The sequence below is a fragment of the Pezoporus wallicus genome, unplaced genomic scaffold, assembly GCF_028554395.1.
Source record: "Pezoporus wallicus isolate ANWC-B61680 ecotype Strahan unplaced genomic scaffold, APGP_CSIRO_Pwel_v1 contig_6999, whole genome shotgun sequence".
Classification (NCBI taxonomy): Eukaryota; Metazoa; Chordata; class Aves; order Psittaciformes; family Psittacidae; genus Pezoporus; species Pezoporus wallicus.
The window spans coordinates 5,457,869-5,483,550 of NW_026640180.1; the positions used below are offsets into that span (position 1 = coordinate 5,457,869).

The 25,682-nt window shown below is 39.5% G+C and overlaps 1 protein-coding gene across 4 annotated transcripts; it reads right to left on the reverse strand.

Annotated features, from left to right (window-relative positions):
• Positions 1-2,453: 2,453 nt before the first annotated feature.
• UBE2D3 (ubiquitin conjugating enzyme E2 D3) lies at positions 2,454-25,593 on the reverse strand. 4 transcript variants are annotated; one of them, XM_057417920.1, is made up of 8 exons: positions 25,291-25,593; positions 10,386-10,449; positions 10,269-10,300; positions 7,870-7,947; positions 6,912-7,017; positions 5,549-5,642; positions 5,005-5,054; positions 2,454-3,966 (listed from the first exon to the last, which is right to left on the reverse strand). In XM_057417920.1, the coding sequence occupies exons 1-7, from the start codon at positions 25,312-25,314 to the stop codon at positions 5,006-5,008; spliced, it is 447 nt and encodes a 148-aa protein (XP_057273903.1). In that variant the 5' UTR covers positions 25,315-25,593; the 3' UTR covers positions 2,454-3,966; position 5,005. The 4 variants fall into 4 exon arrangements, with proteins under 4 accessions (XP_057273903.1, XP_057273906.1, XP_057273905.1 ...); XM_057417923.1 differs by having other exon boundaries at positions 10,269-10,314; positions 25,291-25,494; XM_057417922.1 differs by lacking the exon at positions 25,291-25,593 and adding an exon at positions 24,371-24,394.
• Between the last annotated feature and the right edge of the window lie 89 nt (positions 25,594-25,682).

The window sequence follows — 25,682 nt, forward strand, 5'->3', positions numbered from 1 at the left end:
TTATTCCGGAGTTGCAGGTTTTTGGTTTTCAGGCTTGAAGGAATTAGTAGTCTATTTTAGTGAAATAACCTTTATACCTTAATATCCATTACTGGATTATTTATTCCGTTGTTGCTTATTTGCTTAAGTCTAATGGAGACTGTTGTCTTAGCCTAGTTTTATTGCATAAAACACAAACCAGGGAAAAAAACCTGAATTTAGATTTATTTTTTTGACAACTTTAAACACAACAAGAAATCTTCAGCTGAATTTTAACTTCTGCTAAGCTTTAATTAGGGACTTGCAGACTGAAGACTTCTTCTGAATCACTAGCCGTATCTGATGGATCTATAGTATCTGCTTCAGATGACAATGCTGTAAAACACTATTTTTTGTAACAGTGAAGGATTTGAAATAAAACAGAATAATTGAGCAGAGGCTGCAGAAAAGAATACGATATAAATGTTATAAAAAAGCTTATACTTTATAAAATCTTATTCAGAACATTTTTGGCTGTGAATGCTTAAACCATTATCTGTTAATGCAGATTCCTTTTTGCATAAGCAATTATCAAACCTAACAGCCAGTATAGTACACCTGCACACCTCTAACTAGTTCTCTTAATCATTTGCCAGCCTGTAGTTCCATGCCTCCATAGCAATCAGATCGTACTGTTGTGGTCTGCTTAAAGCCAGACTTCAGAGAGTCAGCATCTATAGCCTTTATATAAAAACCACGCACAGCGCAACTGAGTAGGATGTTTCTACATGCACACAAAGATGTGTTTATACTAATTTTTTTAACCAACACAGAAGATGCTGTGTGCATCAGCAGACAGGAAAAGAAAAAAACAACCCTAAGCAACACTACATCCTAAAAAGGCTCCAAAATGTGCTTAAAACCACTAAAAGTTTTCCAAGTGAAATTTGAATAAGCTGACTAGAATTGTGCTGGCAAATTCAAACCCCACTTGAACACAGCAAAAAATCTTTGAAAAAATTATTCCAGAAACAGCCTTGAAATACAAGTTTCTTTCCTTGTTACATGCTTGTTGAATCCAAGTGCCTTGGTTTGACACTTAGTTCTCCAGAAATACTCTCAAATAAAAGCTGCTGAAAAACCCTTATTCAAGACTTGGAATTGAACAAGGATTGAGCTGGCCTTTCTATTCTGAAGCCATTATTGCAGTTATCATCCTGAAATAAGTCTTTTTAACAGAGCTTGTAAGGGTAACTCACTCCAGTATTTTCCAAACCCTTCATTTCTCACATGAAGTTCAACCCGAAAGTCTCTTTTCCCTCTCCAAGTGCAAGTACTATGCACTTTTTAGACTATCTGCAGTTCTGGTGCATAGGTCACTCACTGAGGTGACCACTAATAAAGCTTTTTGGTTTGGAAAACGCTAAGGTTCTTTTGATATCTCCTTATTAGCTCATGGTTAACCACCTCCTCCCCTTGCTCCCCTACTTGAAAAGCAAGCCCAAATATAACCTCCACAGGAAGCCTGCAAAAGACACTATTGAGACTACTTCAAGGACAAAACACCTGCCATTTCTTACTTCACAAAGATCTTCAATCTCAGTTTGACCTCTGGCAATGCATATCATCTACAATTTCACCCACTATACTTTCATCAAAATACATACCTCCTAAATTACAGAAAATTATCACAGAAGGACCACTACGGATGCAGAAGAGAACACAGTGGTCCAAACAAGGTTTCCAACTTTCATGTAACATCCTAGTATCTCCTCCTTCCCTGATCCTGGCTCATCCACACTTCCTTGAGTTTTATAAAGCCTGGTGCCTTATATCTCACAAAACATTTTTCTAATTGATCACATAAGTGATTTCAGGGGCTATGACACCAAGACAAATAAGCATCAAATGGACATAACTGCCAAAACAGGAGACAGCAACACGCTTGCAAGCTTAGAAATATAAACTTTTACCTCAGTTGTAATGCTACTGGTGTAAGCAAAAAATCTTTGGTTAGCAAAGCAGAAATACTGCATGGACTGCAACTTCACCAACAAATTTCAGAATGTCATTTCAGTGAGGCATGCACTGTTAAAAGAGAGCCCAGGTCTCTAAATTTCAAGCCAACTAGACTTTAAAGTTCACTTTCATAGTTTAGAACCAGAACAAACCATGTCCAAACTACATGTTGAAATTTTTATAAAAATTAAGGTTTAACATTTTATTTTACATCTAGCTTTCCACATCCATGTGGGGACAAGGAATCAGAATGTACATAACTATAAGCAGTGCAAAAGTGGTGCCAGTGCGAAGTCACAGATGCACAATAAAGTGATAGTACAGGACTAGAGAAAATGAAGCTATGGATCTTAAGAATGGAGACAAAAAATAACCAAACAAGGGAAAATATGAAGAAAGAGGGCAGGAAAGAGGAGAGCCAGATGTTTAATAATGCCCTTGTTGCTGCAAAGATAAACTAATGGCACAAGACAATGTTTCTTGTAGAACAAAAATCCAACAGCAATGAGTCTTTATTCACGTTTAGTCACCTGACATGAAGAAAGTGTCTGTTGCATTAAAATAGTCATCAATGTAAATGGCAGCATGGCTGAACAAGTCCTTTTCAATGGTAACGAACATCCCACATAGTAAAGTCACTTCAACACAGCCTCATGACAATTCCCACATCAAAACAGTACTTTATTTTATATTTTTTTGCCTCATCATTACTCCCACATTAAGATCTTTCAGCTGTCAAGTGTACAATGTGAAGAAAAAGGTTCTCAGTCAGCAAACACAGGTGCATCAGGAAGCATCTCCACAATACACCACTTCTGATCTGCTGGGTCCCAAGTCCATCCTTGAACGCTGGGCTCCCAGCACCAAGTGTAGCACACTACTAAGGCTACACTACTATGTTAGCTTATTAATTCTGCATACATCAGGCTGAACAATGTGTCAACCTGCAACAGACTGAGCACTGTAACTGAAAATGGCAAAAGATTTACTCTATTGAACTTTACATCATTATTTGATGTTAAACAATGAGGCAAATCCCAACAGTATATACAAAAACCAGCTTTGCTTTTACAAAAGATTTTGTTTCCCATATTGATTAATCCAGGCAGCTAACTCATTGGTTTATGCAACTTTATTGAAGAAAATAAATCAATTACTAGTAGAGCTATTAGTTGATCGCTCATCCATTGACAACTTGCATCATTTATTCAGTGCTTATATTAAACAGTGTTCTGGAAGACAGATTAACTAATAGCTCCAAGCCTCCTAACAAAATTTAAATGAATTACAAAAATGTTCTTAGACCCTATTTTTGGAATACAAGGGATGTTTGACTTCCAATTTCCATTCTCTGTAAAACAAGAACTGGTCATTCCTTTATTGACATGCATAAGATACATCACATTTTCTGTTCTGCTGATGCTATAGATTCAATACCAATTCTCCAGACACATCAGTTATGAGCAAAAGTATATAATAAAACCTCAGTTCTCTAACACTGGAAGGTTTGGAACAAGATGGATGTTGCTACAGCAATGTTACTTCTGTGATGAGAGAAAAATGAACATCCATCTCCCCTCCCCCCTGCAGGTGATATCTTCAGTATCTGTTAGAGCAGTGAGGAATGTTTGTTTTTAACCTCATAACCAAGTTAGAATGAAGACATTGGCCACATAATACACATGCTCCATTAAAAAAAATTCTGAATCTTGGGCAACTGTTCTTGTGTAACTACTTTACAGATTCTAAAAGCAGTTATTGTCCAAAGCTGGAAGAACTAAAGTCTTCTCAGATGAGCATGTGCATGAATGGAAGGAGGTAAACAAAAAAATAAAAAAGATGAGGTCTGATAGGGGAGCAGCCGGATAAGAAAATCAAAAAAGGAACAGTAATTTAAAGTTTATTCCAGCTATAATGTAGGTTATTCTGACTTTAAGGTAGCATCACATGGCATACTTCTGAGTCCATTCCCGAGATATTCTGTTGTACCTGCGAACAAAAACAGGAACAGGTGTCAGCATGAAAATGAATTTCCTGAACAGTCCATGATTACATCACTTAATACCCATCTCCCCATTCCCTTCACACTAAGAGAAGCTTCTTTCTACACTAAGATATACTTGGAACTGAAAAAATGGAAAAACCCTCCCTGAAGTAACTAGGATATCCTCTCATCTACATGAAATGCTAAATTCAAGACAAGCCCATCTGCTAGAAATCTGTTGTGAAAAACTACTGAAGGGGAAGGAAGAGACTACCTGGGGTGGGAGAGGCAAGGAGAGCATTTTGTTTAAATATTCTCCTTAGGTAAACCTTACAGAGTATCACATGCCATAAGTAAAGATTACTTGGTTAATAATGTCACTGGATACAGAATGTCAAATTTCCCATTTTAGAGAGCAACAACACTACGCATTTCTTCACACTTAATATTTCTCTTTCCACATGAGTATATTGCTCAAGCAATTTTAAAAAGGACATTAAAAGAATATTTAACTACACTACTTCCAGAGGAATTGAGCTCACAATTAGTTTATACTTAACTCCATGCTTGTCAGTAAGAAGTTAATTTTCAACTATACAAGCAGAACATAATCCCCATACGTTTTCCTAGTTTGTATGTGGAAGACAGATGCTGCTGAAGAATAAAAAGTTAAAGTTTAGATTGTCTAAATTCACTCATGTCTATGCAAGTGGTCCTGCTACAGGGCATCACTTTTAATGACATTCTGACAAAATCTGGGCAAATACTTATCAGAACAAATTGACAAGCTGTCTCAAAACTTGGTAATTATTTCATACTATCTTTTTTTTTCTTTTTGGCCATGCAAGAGCAGTATCTGTGAGAAATAGTGACTAGCCAATACATTTCACACTAACCACAGATCAAGCTGTTAAATATACAAGTTCAATATAACTGGTGCATCAATTATCTGTTAGTTAATCCAGTGCCTTAGAGCATGCAGCACCCAAGTGCTGACAAGTTTCCATTTTGTTAAATGCACCATAATGTGCACATATTCTTACCCTACAGCATAGCGTATTTCTCTGTCCACTCTCTTGCTAACCTATTGTACCTAATTGGACAAGTATATTTAGCATTAATATTTTATATAAAAAACAATCTACTTCATATAAGTCTATCTGTGAAAACTGTTAAAACCACATAAAGGAAAAAAAAAAAAGTTGTTTTAACACAGACACGAAAAGTTATGCAGCCTTTTTCCAAGGGGAGCACCACAATGAGGCAGCAAGCTGCTACCAAAAGAAAGTAACAGAATAACAAAGCTAGCTTTTCCTCAATATGAAGATTTGACTATAGTCTATTTATACATGGTAATAAAAAAACCTGGGCAATAATATGCTTTGACATACTGCCACACGTGAGAAAACCCACAACTTCAAAGATACTAATCCCCGTTGTTTTTAAATTATGCACTACCAAGAATAGGTACTCCTTCGACACACAAGTTCTCTCCATCCCAGATTTTCACAAAAGGCTCACTCAACAATAGCTGCGTGACAATGCACTCTTTCAAAGTCTTACACAACTCTGTGCCTCTGTACTTACTTGTCTCTGTCTGTTTTATAGATACGTGCAATCTCTGGCACTAGTGGGTCATCTGGATTTGGATCACATAACAGTGAACAAATGGATAAGAGAACTGTAACAAAAAAATAAAGAAAGAACTGAATTCTCAGGAGCAAACCAGGAGTAACAATCTCAGAAACCATGGAGCACAGATCTTTGCATTAACATACTGTCAGCACAGGATAGAACCGAAACAGCCTTTTCCTGATACAAGGCCAAAATTTGTAATCCACTCTAAATAAAAAGCCCAGAATGACAAAGTTCGTAAGAACTATTTGTTTCCTATTTCCCAATACTTAAGAGCAGTCAGTAAGCACACAAGACCAGCACTATGATGCAACGTAGCGGCCAACAAAATCATGTTATTATGTATCCTGATGACCAGCACATTCCATGCTTTTAGTCACTAAACCCAGAACTTTTAAAAATTATTATTTTCAAATCAGACTGAATTCTTTCCCTGGTTTATGTAAGGTAGCAATACTCTGGTCTGCACTGATAAAACTACACGTACGTTGTAAAGTAAAGGAGATGACTTTATCCTCTGCCCTCACAGCAGCTTTGAAAGAAAAACAATAGTGACTGCATTAAAACATACGGAATCCACATTCAAAAAGTAAACCGATTCCTTGGACAGACAGGAATTACAAGTTCTATAGACAAAGGAGCACTTTGATAGATCTTTTGAAGCCACAGTGACCAGTGGCTTTGAGGCAAACCAAAATTTGATCATAGTCAAAATATCTGAATATTAACTGTTATTTACTACAGTAAAATGACAAAAACTACAAAGCTTCTATTGTAGCACATCAATTTATCCTGAAGTAGAATCAGTAAGCTTAGTTCATGATGTAATACAATGCCACAGTGCGCAATGGCAGAAAGGAATGTGTATCAGTAACAGATTCTTCACTCATTCTACCACAAAGATATTCCAATATAACCCTGCATGTAATTCTAGACTGACTCAGCCAAAAAACCATGCAGATTTCATTACTAAAATGCCTTTAAATTAATATGCAAGTGTGCATCTACATGGATAGATGCAAACAGTTTCCCAGCCTTAACTCAAATATACCACCACAAGCCTGTTTCTATCCTAACACTGACAGATTCCTCTGGGACTAAGCCAGTAAGCTCTGCTAAGAATACTGAAGCAAGGAAGTGGCCAGACAAGGCCTTCAACAGCCACGCAGCAGGCATGAAAAACACATTAAGATAGCAAATTGGCAAAACAGTCTAGAACAAGTAAGGGAAATCAAGAGATGGGTAAGAACTCTATCAAAGCTAAAAGCACAATATTCAACACAAGATGGAAACATTTCTCCTTCATGAAAGTTACCTTTAGAAATAGTTAAAGCAGGAGACCACTGTGATCTTAGAATATCAAGACAAATGCTGCCATTACTGTTAATATTTGGATGATAGATTCTTGTCGTAAATGCAACCTGCAACAAAAAAGATAAAAAAGAAAGAAGAGTGTGTTTTGGTCTATGATGACAATGACATTCCCCTTTCTTCTCAGTCAAGCCATTAGTCATTAGTCAACTTCATTTACTCTAAAACAAAAGGATTAAGCAGTTAAACTGCACCAAATTCACTGAAATGCACCCAAGCCACAACCTCTCACTAGTTCCAGTCACCAGGCACTATTTAAAACACAGCCTCATACTCGCCCTTTCTCTGTTTGAATCACAGGTGCCTGCATCATGATGAAGACAACTCAACAGAAGTGTCTGAACCACAGTAACACTACTATCACAGAGCTAAAGAACTTCAAACACTGCAGCTGCTCCAAGTGTGCACTTTCACATTGACTGAAAATTAGAAGACAGTGCTAATGTTTAATAAATTTAAGTATATTTCACAATTACTGCCAAATTCTAACAAATACCATCTTCACTGACTTTAGGCACTCAGCACGTGCATCCCTATCCATAGTGTCACATTCCTATAGACCAACCCAAACAGCTACACTGTAATACTTGACAGTTCCTTCATCAATAATTCTATTACAGTAATATAATGCTAATGAGTTTTGTACCAAATAAGAAAAAAACCCCACAGACATAAAACCAAACATCATTCCAAGACATTCAAAATTCACACATAAAAATTTGCTCTTAAATACATGCCCGTTCTTGTGGTAGTCAGAGAGGGACCTAGTCATCTAATATACTGTAGGAATGCATGAAAAGAAGTGAGAACTGGACAATACTGCAGCAGAGATGTGACAATTTCTGTCCTGTACTTGGTTCTTTAAAGAATGCTAACTTCACAACTGAGAAAGCAATACTTACCTTAGGTGGTTTGAAAGGGTAGTCTGTAGGAAAGTGAATTGTCAAGAAGAATACACCACCCTGATATGGACTGTCATTCTGTCAAAGCAAACAAATAATTCTATTACCATCTTTACAACTAAATATCACTCAAGATGTTATTTATAAATAAAGAACAGGAAATTTATTTAAAAAACTGACCTCTGTCTCTTACCTACCAAGAGAGACAATTAAAATTCAATTACTGCTTCCTAAGGTAAATGATACAGAACACATACAGGTCACTTTTCATATGGACTTCTCTGAGCTAATCCATAGAAAAGAGATACATGTTGTGGCCATCCAGTTTTCAGTGGCCATGGACAGCTCTAAAGGCCTCCTATTCCCTCCTAAGTTTTGTCCTTGGCTCAGGCAGTGCTCAGTCCTGCAGAAAACCTATGAATGAATACACAGCTAACTCTGCTCCTTGCAAAACAAAAAAATAAACCCAAAACATAAGAAAAAAGCTACCCTTCCAGGACCATTAAAAAAAAAAAAAGATTATCAAGATTAAAGTAAATTCTTCCTCTCTTTCTGCATTCAGAAATTCACCGTAATCAAGTCTGTCTGAGTGCTTACTCCCTGCTCCAAGGAAACAATCATGGGGTAATCCATTCAGGCGTTAACTATTAGAAGTAAAGCAACATGTGGAAGTAAAAAAGTTGAAAATGAACAGAGAATAAATGGAGTGGCTAAATAGGAATTGTGCAAGTTACTAGTTACAAGAAGAAATATGCAAGAAATTTTACTTGAAACTGTAACTAAATTTCTGAAATATAGAGTTAACTATTCTATTCCATTGCTTAACCTGAAGACTATAAGGCTTTTAATTCTAGATTCAGGACTGGGGAACATAAATGAGATATACAGACTACACTTGTGAATTATTTGCAAACTGAATTTTCATATTAATTGCAAGAACATTTCACCAGTGTAAGAAAATAACCACATCTTAGTTAAATACCAGAAAATGAAATTCTGTGACACAAGACAAGGTACTCAAACCTGAAAACACATATACCCTATCTCATCTCTGCTGAAAACCTAGCACTCAAGATGCAAACTCTTGTACTGGGTCAACAGATACTATGCGAGGCCTTAAGGAACCAGAAAGCAACCCTTTTACTCGGCATTTTCCAGGAATACATTTTTAGCAATTACACAAACCCCTCTCAGAATGTGTTAAGGCAACGGAAGCTCTCCTGCATTTAAGGAAATCACAGCTTTTGTAATACCCTATTGCAGATGACTGCCACACCACAGGAGCACTAGAACTACTAACACCACACTTCTGTCAGGATACTGCCCAACCTTGAAACAGGAACACAGACCTTTTGGCAGCACAAAAAGCACATGGGTAAAAAGGAGCTGCATGTTATTAAAACCAGAAGGAGAAGCTAAACATAATAATCCCAGTTTAAATTCAACTGATGTTTAATACCTTATGTCCACACAGACACCAGCCACATAAAATCATACTCAGTATAGTGCAGAACATTCCTTGCTATTTAAGCATGAATATAGCTATTAAACAACTTCAGCATTTTGAGGCACCTAGCTGCAATCAATGAGGACCAGGGACTTTGGAATGGAAAGCCGCTTTTCCAGTCAGGTGAACCTCTAATAAGCACATTTTCCATAGCCACTTCCTAAAACCACATTTGTAACTAAAGTCAGGCAGTTCAGCATCACTAATATTTAATTCCTACTTTGTGGCCTCACCAGAAGCACCATATTATAGCTGCAGGTCTACTGGCATTCAGTACTTGCCTTCTCAAATTACAGAAGGTTTTGTTTCCTAAATACAGACAACCAGCCCTGAGAACTCCAGATGTCAAGTGTTTGCAAGTTAAGGTTTCAGTAAGAAAAACATTTGCTTGCTTTATTCTAGCAAGAAAAAGGTCACATTCAGGTTTCAGATGCTTGTTGAACATTTAAGAGAGACTTTTATCCTCCAGTAATAGCCGGATCACATTTCAGTGACTTCTCCCCTTCTAGTCCTAAAAGCATTCAAGATCTCAGTGCACAACACCAGATCAAGTAGAATTCCCCGTTCTAAGATCCAAACAAAGGCATCCCAACTAATTCCTGACACTAGGACCAGCTCTAGTACAAAGTCCATGCTAGATTCAAATTTTAGAAAAATTTAAATGCCAACAAAGTTCCTAGATATTGATAATGCCTAACATTGCTTCAGAGATCATTTCAGCTGAAAGAAATGTCCTCATAAAACATTCCAGCAGTAAGTATCATCAGACTGATCCCCCCCTTCATTTCTTGTAAGGAATACCTCTAGAACTAAAAGGAAAACAAAACCCCCCAGTTTCCTCCTGAACAAGAACTCTCGTTTAGTATCACGTCACAAGAATTAGAATACTTACAGGTCCCATAATTGTGGCTTGCCAATGAAACACTACAAAAGAAAAACTCCGCATTATTATCTATGCATGATATGTTTTGAGTTAGCACAGCAAAACACAGAACTTAGGGTTACTTACTGTCATCTCCAACAGGACCTGCTGAACACTGCGCTGGAGGATCTCGGGCTAAGTCACTAAGTTCCTTTAGAAAAAAAAAAGAATAAACACCATTCAGAGAAGAAATGCTAATGAACTGTCATTTGTACTTCGTATCAGGCAAAAACCCTTAACAGTTTTTCCATATGCAAGCACAGAAGAATGAACGGTAATAGCTATTAGAACCACTAGGTCAGTATCAAACTTGTCTTTGTAAATGACAATCACCACCAAAACCAGCTATGAAGGCAAACAGCTACCATGACTATGCTTTTCCAAATAAATATCACTACCATGAAGACACTCCTGCTGAGGAAGGGACAGAAGGAGAGCAGACAGGGCACAGAACCTGAAGGGGGCAAAGGCTAACCACTTTCTGATAAAAGATTTTCAAGGATTCAGTCTTAGCTAGAGAGGTGGGAAGAGAGAAAGCTGTTGATGAGTCTTCATGAAACAAAGCACTGTGTATGTAATATCTGATATTAAAACTTGGAACAAAAAGAAAAAAAAAAACCAAACCACACAACACAAACTCAGTTTCATTTTCCCCACTACCTCCAGCAGGGATGTATCTTGCATAGAGTTAAGCAGACAGGAAAATGAAAAAGGATGACAAGTGTTGGAATCAGGCAAAATACCTGTATTTTTTATTTTAAACTACACATTTAAGACAACAATGCCTATACAATTCTGAGTAACTGAGCTGCAGAAACAATTCCCTCCCCATTACAGAGGGCACCAGAAACTTCAGATGGAAAATTCCTTGTGTAGTATCGAGATTACTGGTATGAATCAAAGCAGGTCAGCATTAATTCCTTTAAATGCTCTACAAGTTATTTGTTTGGACAGTGTCTTTTTAAATTAAATTTATACTTTCAGTTGGAAGTATGTAACAGGTATCTTCCCTCTCCCCTGCTCTCTTCTGAATCTAAAAATGGCTTCAGGAGCTTCTATAAATCTGCACTTGTCAAGGCATCTAGAAGTCATGAGAAAAAATGGAAAACCTTCAGCCCCTCTCCCGTATATTAAGCTGCATACAGGTTATTTTGCTACAAGTCTACACAAGTAATTAAACAAGAACTTTCCATTACTTTGTCAGACATTTAAGAAACCCAGACATATCTATTATGCTGGAAACACGCACACATTCGGAGCAGACAGCTGTTTTGCCTAGGAATATCCTAACATACATCCTTTAAGTTTCACAAATTCTGCACTTGCTAAAAATCTAGTATGTGTAAACAAACATAAAATGAGGGGAAAAAATATTAATAAAATTAAGTTCTCTGTGACACAAGATACCTCGCTCTTTGTAAGACAACAACTGCCACAAACACAGAGAATAACATGCAGACATCCATATGCTCAAAGAAACCCCACTCCCAAATATAAAAAAACAGATTTCAGTTTTGCACTGGTTATGTAGTAACCAGACTGTCATGTAAAATGGAATTTTATCAGTTTTGATAAGCAATGGCAGAATGAAGTTAATATTACAGTTCATTTCACTGCTGCTTTTATTTGGAAGCGTGGGCAACAGCGCTTTCCAGATGAACACAGTAAATCCATTTACAGTACATTTCTCTACACTCCACAGTTATTACAGAGGATCCCCGTGACAGACTTATTTCTGCCATAAAATATCACTTACAAGGTCCATATGTTATTCAGCACCCTCTGGAAGGGATTACTATGTCAATTTATATTATCCATGCAAAGGCAAACAATGAATGTAAAATAACCTTCATATAGAAAGCTCCTTTAATATTTTGGGGGGGGATATGGGTGTGTGTGTGCTTTGGTTCCCTCCCATTTAAGAAATGCAGAAAGTTTTGTTAATCAGGCTTATTTTTCAACTAAATATATTATCCAGTTCTAAGAATGAGCAATCATTTCCAAAAACTAAGAGTGAAACAAAAGTATTTTGTCCCTTAAAATAAACTGTAGCAATAGAGTAAGCAAAGACACAAACATTACTATTTTAATGTACCTGAATTATTTGATTTAATCAGGCAAGAAGAACAGATCCTGGTTTTTAAGAACGATCACAGGAACTAAGAACCATAAAAAAGCTCTTCATACATTTTATGAAAATTACAAAAACTAGTAGCATTAAGACAAGAAAAGACTGGCATAAAGCAGACTGCTAGAGGTATGTGCATTAGACTAGAGAGCTTTTCAAAAGGTACTACTGTCTTCAAAGAAACAAGAAATAGGTACTTGATAAAGTATGTTAACTCAGGAGGAAAATTAAGAGTGCCTCTCTAATCCAACTAGATAAAGTAAATTCAACTGGAAAAAGTAAACATAAGTAGGACTGCAAATGTAAAACTAACATTAAATTTAATAAGTTCTGGTGAAAAATATGTGCAAACCCCTGCTTCAGTAAATGAAGAATAATTTACAAACTGAAACCGGGAGTTTTAACATTCCGGTCTCTAGTCATTTCAAAATACATGACCAGAATTACCCCTTTTAACCACTTGAACTGCTCTAGAGAACAAAGAAGCAGTGATTTTCGTAAGCTAAAGGACTGAAGTGCTGTCTGGCCCAAAACACTTCTGTAAAAAACCCAAAGAGCCCTAATTTGATATAGTTCCAAGCAGTTCAAACACGGATAAGGTTAGGAACATAATACACCACTTCGCATTTCAACTAAAGAGCAAGCAATTTACCCACCAAGTAAAAAAAAAATAAAGCTTCTCTTAGGTACTGCGGCCAGAAGAATAACATCTGGAGTAAAGCTATTTGATTCAGCACAGCGTGAAGTGCTGTGGAAGAACTCACGCAAATGTGAAACAAACGCTGGCAACTTCCGCCTGCTTACAGGAACACCAGGCCTATTTCACCTCCCTGGTAAGCCTGTGACACTTCACAGCTACATAAAAGGAGGGAGGTTTTTCAAACAACGGAGCAAAAAGTTCTCTTAAAAAGTTAGCCTTCTTCTAAAAGCTACAACCGTGCCGAATCCAACAGGCAAACTGGAATAACTGTCACCTAAACAAGCAGAGGCACATGGGCTGTGATATTTGGAGCACAGTTGAAGCATTTCATTCAAGGAAAGGGAGGAGCTCTTTTTTCTTTTTTTAATTGTTATTTTTTAAAGCCTCCGACTCAGCAGCAGAAACACACAGCACCCCTCCTGCCTTCTCAGCTCAGCCATCAAGAGCAGCTACTCTGCAACGGGGAAATATTTTATCTGAAAAACTCCTGACATCAAAGCGAAGCGTCACCATTTCCATGAGTCAATTAATGACAGCAATTTTTAAGAAACCAGCTCAATTGTTCCCCTGCTTTCCCCTATTTCTCACCAAGAAGGTAAAACCCCTGCTCAGTTTCATTTTACAGAGGTTAACTAGAATTGTAGAATTTAAGTATTCTGTAAAGTTTTAATATATAAGGGCTTTATGCTTCTAATACTCCTTCTACTGAAATACTCATTTTTTGTTTTACTTCTATATTACTTTTTTTTTTTTGTTTATATTCAGTTTCAGTAGTGCCTTCCTTTACCAAGAGGTACATCAAGTTGCATCCCAAGCTGTCTTAAAACCCCATCAAAGCAGAACCCATACTTCCTTGGGGTCAGCTCCTACAGTTTTTCACTTTACAGGTGGCCTAAGGAAAAAAAATAAATTCCCAAGCAGCAAATTCCAACAACTTTGCATAGAAACAGAAAGCCAAATTTGGTTCAGAGTGATGTGTTATATGCCTATCGGAAAGGATTAGTCTTGAATTACAACTGTGACTAGTAGTCTCTGGCACTGCCAGAGGTTTCCGGTATAGCTCCAGCAGATCACCATTTCTGTGTCCCAGTTTCCAAATATAAAGTTGTGACAGTTCCTACCTCTCCACAAGGATGATTAGTCACTCAGCTGTTACAGATTTAAACACTCTTTAAGGAGTAAGCATCAACGCTACTGTTAAAGGACAATGGCAATGCAGCATGTATAGGAAGCAATACACATACAATTTTGCAACAGTTTTGGAAAACAGAGATGATTTTCCAACAATTTGGAAATACAGCAACAGTACCCGCCACTGCAGCAAACAGACCTGCTTTAACACAAATTCAGCACCAGGGTCTTCTGCCAGTTTCACAACGTCTGTAGCAGAAAGATGCAGTTTTATTAGTGTAACAGTCCCATTCCTAATCTTCTCCTCTTTCTCTATAGATTCATCAAAAAGCTAACAAAAAACCTTAAACCAGTATTTTCAAGAAAAAAAATGTTTATAGAAGCTACCTAATCTGCTTGTTTTTCATAAATATAGTAACTAACAGAAAATACTGCTTATGCTTCAAGCGAGGGTGGTGAGGCACTGGAACCAGCTGCCCAAAGAAGTGGTGTAAACACTCCACCCCTGTCAGCCAAGGCCACGTTGGACAGAGCCTTTGGCAACATGGTCTAGTGTGAGGCGTCTGCCCATGGCAGGGGGGTTGGAACTAAATCTTTGGGTCATTTCCAACCCTAACCATTCTACGATGATCCAAAACACTGACCTGTGAGTGTGAATGCAGGAATAAAATACTATTATATTATAAACTGCAACAGTGTCTAATTTTTTTTTACAGGAAAGCTGCTAAAAACTCTTTAACAACTCCTTTCTAGCAGCTATTTAGAAGATTACGGAAGTCATTTAAAGGAGGAAAAAGATTTAAAAAATTACAAAGGATACCTCACCCAAATATGCATGAGCAAGACAGTGAAGGAAAATGTTTACAGGAACTAGTTGCTTTTCTCACAGATGTTTTCAGGTCTCAGCAAATTCAGTAAGAAAGGATGGCCTGATGCCTACCAAACTGCCTCTTTCAAGGTACCAAATAGAGCAGCATCTGCGTCAGCTCCCTTCCTTCCCATTTGTCAGCATTCATACTCCCTGTGGCACTACTGCTACATTTTTCTAGTTTAAGCTGGAAATAGCCTGGGCTTATTTTTAATGCTAGTAGCAGCTGACTTAAATACAGAGTGGCAGAAGATCACTCCCACCACAGCTTCAGAAGATCACTCATTTTCCTTCACAGGCATAAACTCAGAGTTAAATTTAATATTGATTTGTAACAGAATTATGTTAAAATCATTTACTGCAGCTTGCTGGTTTGTAATCAGGAAAGCGTAACAGAAAAAATGGGGTTGATTTGCTTTAAGTTCTGCCTTGGAGGGCAGGAAAGGTTAAACCAATTAAATCATAAATTCAAACTAAAGAAAATAAAGAACACTTAAGCCAAGAAAAAAAATCAACATTTATTAGAACCCTTGTCTGATATGTCAAACAGGGTATTTCCAACTAAGCATCCAAAAATTCATCACTGCATTAGTCTCACTCATTAGCTCACAGATGAAAACAGCTTTAGAAAAGAAGGATTGAAAGCAGCTATAAAGGGAGGGGAAGACCATTTAAACCTGTTTGAAGATTAAGAAGCATCAACCAGCAAAGAACTACTGCCTCATCCCACACACCTGCATTTACAACAGTCGTTTCAGCCTGAAAATTAATTACTCCTGGAAGCAGAAAATAACAGTCTGAAAGAACACTAAACGTGGATTTTTAAGCCAAATAAGGAAGCAATGGCATGATACACATCACAAGACAAGTGTAAACAGTAGAAAATTATCAGTTTCAAACAAGCTGGCCTTTTAGACAACATTCATTAAATGGAAAAAACAATGCATAATGACAGTGTTCCTGTCATTTCCAAAAAGACACTAGAGCAAACATGCAGAGAAAACACATGAAGGGCAGTCAAAGAAAACAGCAAGGGCCAAAAAGCACAGGACAGTTTTTAAGAAACCAAAAACATGACCAGGAATGTAACAGTTGTGATTGTTCCTATCTTGATAATGCTGCTTGCTCTACTTTTCACAGTTCTCCTTTCTCAAGCCTTTACTACTGGACTTCACAGGCTACACACCACATATTGTTTGTACAGTATCTAGCAACAATATCATAATTGGATATTAAAAGAAAACCTAGAAATATTCATGTTTTAGGCCTCTCAAGGAAGGAAATGCCACGCTGCTGTGCAACTGTAAGCTACTGCATGTGCTTGGACAGTGATACCTACTCAGATGACTACAGGATATCTTTTCAAAGAACCTACCTTTGAATACACAAGCCCTTTGTGAATGAGACTATTGTCTACAGCTCTTCTCCTCTGTTCTGAAATTTGGAAGGCGTACAATGTAGGTAATGGTTTTCAGCAAATTTCAGAGTTACCAGAGCTGAAATGTTTCTCAATTGTATTCCAACCTTTTGCAGAGTTCACCTCTGTAGCTGGACAGATCCAACTGGAAAAGGAGCTCAGTTACCAGCTTTGCTTTCCTGGTCACCCATTAAAGACATTCAGCACAAAAAGGATGGCAACTACACACCTATATTTATGCTCTGAACTCAAAGGTATGGCTTGTTCCTCCCCAGAGTAGTCAAAACCCGCAACAACAGTCTTACTCAAGAAAATCTGACTGCTTCACACATATCAATTCCAAGGCATTATGACAAATACCATTCCTTGAAATTATCAGTGCTATTAAAAACACATGCTCAGTGCAGGATAAGGGTTGTGCACACTGACTGAAGTACATTGAAAGGAAAAGCCAAGCACTGCTTAACCACCTATCCATTCAATAACCAGGTATTTTAATCCTGGCTTTTCCAAGCTTTTGAATACTGGACCCTGAAACTAAGCATACTGTTCACATGGAGATTTTCCCTGCAAGAACCATAGTCATCTTTGGTTCTATGACCCAGGACTACAATGCAGCCCTCAGAGAAGATAACTAGTGTAGATCAGCCACAAGAGAAACTGCAAGATGCACCTAGCTGAACAAAACAGAAGGAAAACAGAAAAACAAAGGAACAGTAAATTCTGTATAGACAAATGTGAAGTGATGTACTTGGAAAGAAGTTTATATTCAAAGGAAGGCACTCTGGCCTGATGACTACCACTCCGGAATGAGATTCTGGCATTGTGACAGACAATTTCACACAAATGCTAGATTAACTAACACTCATTAGATGCCTGGGTTTGGCAGTGTTATGTTGATAGCCTTCCTACAGGCTGCCCACAGTTTGTCAAGGACACAGTAACATACAGTGGAACCTCAGCCACCAGCACTTGACACATCAACCAGAAGTAGCACTTCTGTGCACTGCCCTGGACTCCATGTGACAGAGGCCTTCTAGAGTTTGCCAAGCCTCCACAAACAACAATTTTGGGGACTGAGACAATAAAGGACAAGATTTTTTTAAAAAAATCACACACAGCCTTCATAATTTAACCTTGGTAAGTCTGCATTTTCTGAATAAAAATACAAGAACTCTCCACGTTCACAACAAAATATATGGAGAGGAATATCATATAACAGAAAGTTACCAAATATTCTAACAAATAACACATCTGTAATCAGTGTGGTGAATTCATTTTTAGATGTACTCTGACATGTTATCCTGAAATTTAATTACTTAACCTAGTGAACTCTCTCCTTTTTAATAAGTGAAAATCATCTCTCCTTTCTAAAAGGCAGGCTTGTCTTTTATTAGTCCATGTTTTATGCGAATCTAAAGATGCATGTGAACGCTACTGCAATATACCATAGGGGTACAGTCTATGAACACAACTACATGGGGATGATTATACCAGCTTACCTTACAACTGAACAATGACCCCACCATACTATGCTATTGTGCATAATTACCCTTCAAAATGGTTCTGTGTTTTGAACAGCTAGTGGCAGAGATACAAAACTAAGGCCTGTCTATAGGATTAGGTAGTTACACACAAAACCAGCTCACACTGAGCCAAGAGAGCATAAAAAGCCCTAAGGAAACACACAAACAAAGCCTGTTTCTGGAGTGCAGCTGCTCTTAGAGTTGCGTTCTACCTTGGCTATCTAGACAATACTGATTTCTACACTTCTAAAATATATCTACACGTGCTAAATAAATATATAAATAATAATAAATATATAATAAATAGTAATAAATATAAAAAAATAAATCTACACATGCTAAATATATATAAAGGAAAAAGTGTTTAAAATTGTATTTGCGAACAGACCACAGTCTGAATTAGGGGAATGGAAGGAAGCCACTGCTCATCTGGCAAACTGTCATTCAGGAGATTCTACATTATTCAAAAAAGAAATTAAATCTAAGGTTAACTGCAAAATTTGTTTTTCCTTTTATCTGATTTAGAGAATTATCTGGCATTTTTATTCAAATAGGCCAGCAAATGTTGGGAAACATTTATTGCACAAGAGCAGGACACACACTTATTAGAAACCTAAAAGACCTTACAGAATTGATGGCCAACCTAAGTCCAGTTTACAGAGAAAGCTTACTTCAAAGTTCACGGAGCATCTAACACAATCCTCATGCCCTCCACTGGAAAAACCTAAAGCACTTTAGCATCTGCGCTCAGTTCAGTTTGCAACTCTGGTGTCCAGATGCTTGTGGAAAGGATTAAACATTTGTCTTCTCCTTTTTTCACTAGGCCCCAACATTTGCAAAGCAGTCTGCAATCCTCCCATCTTGCTTTCTTAAAACCAGACTAAAAAAAACCATTACAATTACACTGGAAAAAGCTGCAGGAGATCTTTAGTGTGTCTATCATATCACGCATCTCAAAGGGATGAGGTTCAGAACATAGGCTTCCTGTACTCAGAATTTTAATACTAAAGTTTACTGTTGGTAAGAAGGCTCTGAACAACGTCTAAACAAAACACGTAAGAATCCCCTCTACCTCTTTAGCTTTCAGTCCTGCATCCGGCAATGCTGTTTGGCTCATTTTTCAGCATTAAATCTCATCTACATCCAAGTGTTTTATGAAAGGCTGCCAAAGGCATAAACATCAGTTTGAACTTGTGAATGTAATTTTAACTAATTTTGTTGCAAGGCTTCCCCAACACTACCTACCACATTCAATTCAAATGACTGCCCCATAAACTGCCCACTGAAATAAAAGTTTTTTTATAAAAGCTCCTGTACTTGAGTTTGAGATGTTAAATTTAGATTCAGGACAAAACTGTCCAGCATGAGCAACGCAACACAGTTTTAAAGACTCCTCTGGTAAAGCCAAGTTCACAAAAAGCAAGCACATACAAAATGCACTGCTGACTGCAATCATATCTACATTCTCAACTGCCCCTTTCGTTTCTCACACTAATTTCTTTTTTTTCTGGCAGGTTACTTCATCATATCAGTAACAGGAGAAAACACATGCCTGTCACTCAGCCTTTTCAATGTAAGCTACAACATCATAGCCTAAACTATCAACAAAAGTCAGCATATAATGAAATACTAGACCTATTGCTGAAGTGCAGACCACACACCCATGTGCCAGCTCTGATGTACAGGGGAGGGACCTATGCAAAAAACACGGGGCAGACAGTTAGAAGTGGCAAAACTTTAATATTTGCAACAAATATTTACTGGAGATTGTGTATCACCGCCATAATCTGAATTACACAAAAGCTCTACCCTTTTCTACTTCTTACCAGCTGTCACTTGACATCTCAGACAAGGTGAAGAACCTCCATCCTTTCTCTCCTTCACTGGTTCAACCCCAATGGATACAGAGAAAACACTCTCAGGTAGGAATGAAGCCATGCTAGAGGTGGCCTCCACAAGGGACAGAGATGCCTTTGGCAAGAGGCAGTTTACTGCTCTGTATTCAACAGCTGCTACTTACAGCTGTTTACATCCTTCCCCCCTCCCTCCTCCATTGATGTGCTTGCACAAAGAAAGGCATTAGTGCTCCAGAGCTGGTTACAGACTGGGGAGGCTGTTGAAGGGAGCTCATTCTATGCAGCTCTACATCAGCTCTTCTGTAGAAGAAACTCACACAGGGAATAACAGCAAAAGCACCAGCTTACTTTCAAAAGCGGATCTTTAAAAGCTGGAATGATCATAAAGCAAACGTTGACTGGACAACCTCTTACCCTGTATATTATCCCACCGAAATCCTTAACATACTGGAGAACTCTGTTTTTATTAAGGTTTGCAAGAGGTACCCATCTAATGAGTACATTTGAAGCTCTGCAAATTACTTCAGTGAGATTAGAATCCCCTTCTCTCCCCATTCCAATGCACATACTTAAAGATCTGTGCTGACTGGGAACTTGACTTCGCAAGTCTAGTGCCCAATTAACAGGAGAAATCTTCAGCTATTGCAGTCCAAACTTTCTAGTTAAGGAAGCATCAATTTTCCTCCCATTAAAAATAAGCAGTTCTTAAAACACGTCCAAGACCGTAAGAGTAAACGCTGCACTTAAGTATGAGTATCAAACCTACCCAATTAAGAAGCAATATTTCTATTTTATTGATATTCATTTCATAGTATAAATATCGCTTCTGACTATTTGGATAAGCTAAACCTTAAACAGAATTTAAGTGATGACAGCTTTCATCTGATGCTGAATAATTTTGTCCTGTCTTTTAAACAAGACTGAAGTTCTTTGATACTAGTGCTTCCCAAACTCCATTAGTGACATCAGAATATTTAAAATCGACCACTGCCTTCTGGCTCTACATGACCCTTCTAACCAGTGAGTGCCATAGCTGCACTGCAGTGTCTACTTGAGGCAAGACTTGGTCTACCCCTGGATAATTAAGGTGAAGTAACTGAAGTAAAACAGGAAATACAATACATACAGAGAATATTCACAAGGGTTTAAAGCATTTTGACTAAGCTCATGAAATGTACTTCATTAGCTAGTTGAGATTAACTTCGAGCCCCTGAGCAGACAATTCCAGTCTTAATTTCAAATATTCATTCAATGTATAAGATCAATCATGTAACTTCAAATTACTGAACTATTTTCAGTAAAGCCCAGCAAACTAAATCCAAGACTCTATGAAAATAAAGTATTGTAGGTTTCATCCAGAGAAGAAAACATAATCCTGAACAGCTTTTCTAGTTTATTGGGTTTTTTTAGTTTCATACTAAGTTTAAAGGAAGTAAGAAGCAGTTTAAAACAAAAGTAATAAGCAAACTCTAGAACTCTTTAATTAACTCATCTTTACAAAAGCTACATCTTTGGTTAAACTAATAATTCCATGCAGTCTTCATTGCTGCGTATTACATCCAATCTCAAAAAAATATGGTTATCACCAGGGTTCGCAGCACTTCTTACTATGAGCATCTGCAGGAATGAGGTTAAAGCTGCAATTAATTATACAGGTAGGAGTAGCACTGGAGGCCATAGCCTTGACGAAAAGCATTATTCTCCACTCCACCATGGTCAATGGAAGCCTTCAATATGAACTAAAATTTCAATAAATGGCTTTGCCACCTTCAGCCTTTAGCTTCCCGGATGCCAACTTCCCCTCAGATTTTCTATTAAAATACCCTGACATAATGATGCCAGGTGCCTTAACCAAATGGACATAAAGCATAATTGGCACAAGTTTTTTTTAAGGATTTTCAGATGAGACATTTCATGCATACACTTCCTATATTAATTCTATTAATCTCCTGCATTAGTTCTACTTTTAGCCTATCAAAACCACCACTCATGCCTTTTATACTACCTCACTCTAATGGATGCGTATAGCAGTGATAAAATGGATGTGCATCAATGATGTAACATCCTCACGTTTTCTCAATTTTACGCATTCCCAATTCTGTACTCCTACATAAATGTTTCCCTGCTGCCAGATCATCATCATCATTTGAAGTGGAAGTGCCAACATGCTGCAATTACAGGATGTTCATTTAGCAGGTACCACTTGACACTTCAGACCAATACCACATGCCACAAGCATGTGTCAAGCATTTACATACAAGTTCATAAATCAACATGAATTTGTTAAAAATTGGGTGGAAAAAAGAGTTGGGGAAAAAATTTCACCCTCAGGAAACAGTTAAGATGTAGGTTCGCATTATTCCATGGCAAAAGCAGTTGCTTGTTATAATAAAACAACTGCCACTCTTGTACAAAGCAAGCCGTACAAATAAAAGCAGTGTTCTGCCAATCAAATGCACGCTGCCCTCAGAGCAGATGGCACCGATGTGACCATAAGCTCCTGCATAGTATAAACTCTCTGGGAATGGCTATGTACCTGACAACTACTTGAGTCTGGAGAGTGCTTTAGAAAGGGTGTTCCAGAAGTAGATAACCCAATACATAACACACAAATACTCATATGCTTTCATTTGCAAGCCAAAAGTAGAATTTGCCAGTTATGTGTTAAGTATGAGTTGATGCATCCTGAACGTATAACATCCTTCAAATTAAATTTACACACACTAACACAGACTGAAAGTCTTGATTTACACAGTATAATAAAAAAACTTTGGTTTGCTAATATGTACATTTAATAAAGAGGGAGTCAGTCAAACAGACTGAAAAAACCTTCACTGATGCATCTGGGACGTCATCTGCTGCAGGAGACAACAAATTCTAGTCCTGACAGGTAATACCGCAAGTTGGACTAAATCAGCTGTGCGATTACAATGTTCTGAGGTCCTGATCTCTCTTTAGCCTGCTATGATCTAACACCAACAGCATACTACACGGAAATGGAGAGTTTCAAGGTCTGATTTGTGACCTTATGACTAGAAGACAGGGGATCCCGTCTCTGTCTTAGCGGTTCACAGGATTAAAGTCTAAATTCACAACTGTCTCGTTGCAAAGTTGGTCCTGCTATTTTTGGATTTCGGCCTCAGTAAACACTCGAAGCCATGCTTGGGAAGAAAGCAACTTGCAAGCAGTGGTTTCAGTTTAGCAAAATGTCACTTTCCAGGTTGGCAAATACAAAATCAAAACGGTAAGCCATATATGAACTTGGAAGTGTACCTTGTAACAGTGTAAACCAATTAAAAATAGCACCTCCAAAAAAAAAAAAAAGAAAATAAAAAAAGCCAAACCCATAACAACCAAAAAACCCAAACTAAAACAAACAAGAAAAAACCCTAACCCACGCATCCCACCAATTCTAAACTCTAGTACTGGGCAAAGGAAGAAGCTTCATACTACACAGTACTGTAGAGTGTAAGGACCAGTAAGCACACTGCTGCAAGGACAAGACACCGCACACAACAGGCCAAAGCCTTAAAGTCGAAGAGATGACTTAGTGATTCAAGAGCCATGTTGAATCGCTTTAAGGTTCTGACCACCAGATGACTACCTAAGTGGAGGTTTGCCTCGGTTCATGTTTGACAATAAATTCTTACCTGCAGCGCCTGAGCGTGTTTCATAAGCATGAGTTGATGACAAAGCATACCAGGGAGTATCCTAGCTGTGTTTCAACTCAAGTGATATCATCCACTAATACAGGGGAACAAGTTCTGATGGCAGATTCAAAAGGAATTGTTTTGAAATTCTTGTGAGAACACAGCCAGAATTCAAAGACAATTCCCTTAGCTAGCCCTAATTCAAAATAGATTTAAAATTTTCGGGGATGGCAAAGCTATCCTTTCACTAATAAATCATAAATAACCTCTTTTTGACTAAAATGCGCCCACGAGCACTGCCAAAGTGATGTAAAAGTACAGTAAGGCTAATAGACGGCAAACTTCATACAGTGCCTCTAAAAGGTGTTCTGTGCACGGAAGTTTAGTTCACCGATTTTAGGACACGCTTTCTGCCATCTTGGCAGGCTACGAGATGTCCAAGAAACTCCTCTCAGCTCTTGAAATACGTAAATGCTCCACGTAGCTCGCGAAGGAGCACAGACCAACAGCGACTTCCCAGTAACGCCACCGCACTTCCATGGCGTTTGCAATTACATCTCAGCGACTCCCGAACCCGAAGCGCTGCCGCCGAGAAACCCTAAAAGCTGCCCCAAGTGCAGCCTCACGTCAGGAGCCTTCTTCCTTGAAAGAGGTTTGAAAAAAGAACAAGAAACAGAAAAACACCCCCACTACCCCCAAAAAGAAAAAAAAAAGGGGGGGGGGGGGAACCCAACCAAGTCCAAAACCAACCAAAACCAACAATCCAAAAGCCCAACAAAAAGAAAACTTTCATCACCTCGGCATTTTTTCCGAGTTAGCCGCGAAGTTACTCCACCCGGCTCCGATTGTGCAACGGCGAGGCGGCGGCGCGGAGCGCGCTCCCGCCCGGCACGGGGGGCGAGGCGAGGCGGCCGGCGATTCCCGGCCGGGTGGAGGGCCGAGGCGGTCCGTGGCGGAGGGGGGAACCCGAGGAGAGGATAGCACGGCGGCAGCCGCTCCGGAGCCGGCAAGAGCGCGGACGTGCGTGGTGTGCGTGTGTCATGTTATTGCAGAAAGCGAGAGATCCCGGAAAGAGCCACAACTAGGCGAACCCGCCGCCATCTTACAATGCGGGAAAGAAGTTGCACGCCAGCGGTGAGAGACCGGCCCGAGAGGCGGACTGCCTGCCCCAAGAAGAGCGGCGATCGGACCGAAACCCTTTCCGTTTCGGTACGGCACACCCGTACCGGCACCATCCGGGCCGGCCGACAGCGGAGGGACAGTGGCGGAGACGGTAACGCCGAGCCTAGGAGGCTCCAGGTTGCACTGACATTTGAGTGTCCCCGGGAGCGGCGCCTCCTGCACCCCGGCCTCAATCGAGCCGCGCCCTGCTCTCAACCGAGTTCCCCCCACGCCCGCCCTCTGTGGCCCTGGCCGACCTCCGAGGCCCCGGGCCTAGGCCGGGAAAAAGCGGCCTCACCGCCCCAGCCGGGCCGCGGCCTCGCCGAAAGGATCCGGCCGCTACCCGGTCTTGCTTCGCCGGCCTCCTGCCTCTCCCCCTTTCGCCCGGCGGTCACCCCCTCCCCCCGAAGCCGTGCCCCTCTCCTCCCAGGCGGAGAACGGGAAAGGAGAGGGAAAAACGGAAAATAGAAATTAACAAAAAAAAAAAAAAAGAAAGAAGCCCGACGGGGGGAGGAGGGTGGCGGGGGCAGGCGGAGGAGGAGCTGCCGCGCTCACCTTGTTGATGCGTTTCAGCGCCATTGTGTGCGAGTGCCGCCGCCGGGCCCGTCTGTGCGCCGCGGTGACTCCGCGCTCCGCTCGCGCCGAGGGGGGGCCGGGAGGGAGGGAGCAAGCGAGGAGGGGGAGGAAGGCGGAGAGGGGGAGGGGGCAGCTGCGCTTTTCCTTCCCCCGGAAACAGCCGAGGGGGGCGCCCGACCGGAGCGCTGCAGCCGCCCTGCGGGCAGCGAGGCCGTGCGCTGGAGAGGCTGCCGAGGACCGCGCCTCCCGCCGCGCTGCTCCGCCACCTCCCGTCAGCACCGGGAGAAATGAAGGGCGTGTGGGCTGGAAGAGGAGAAACGAGAAGAGGCACCGCCTGCCCGAGAAAAAGAGGACGAGAGAGTCCTACACAG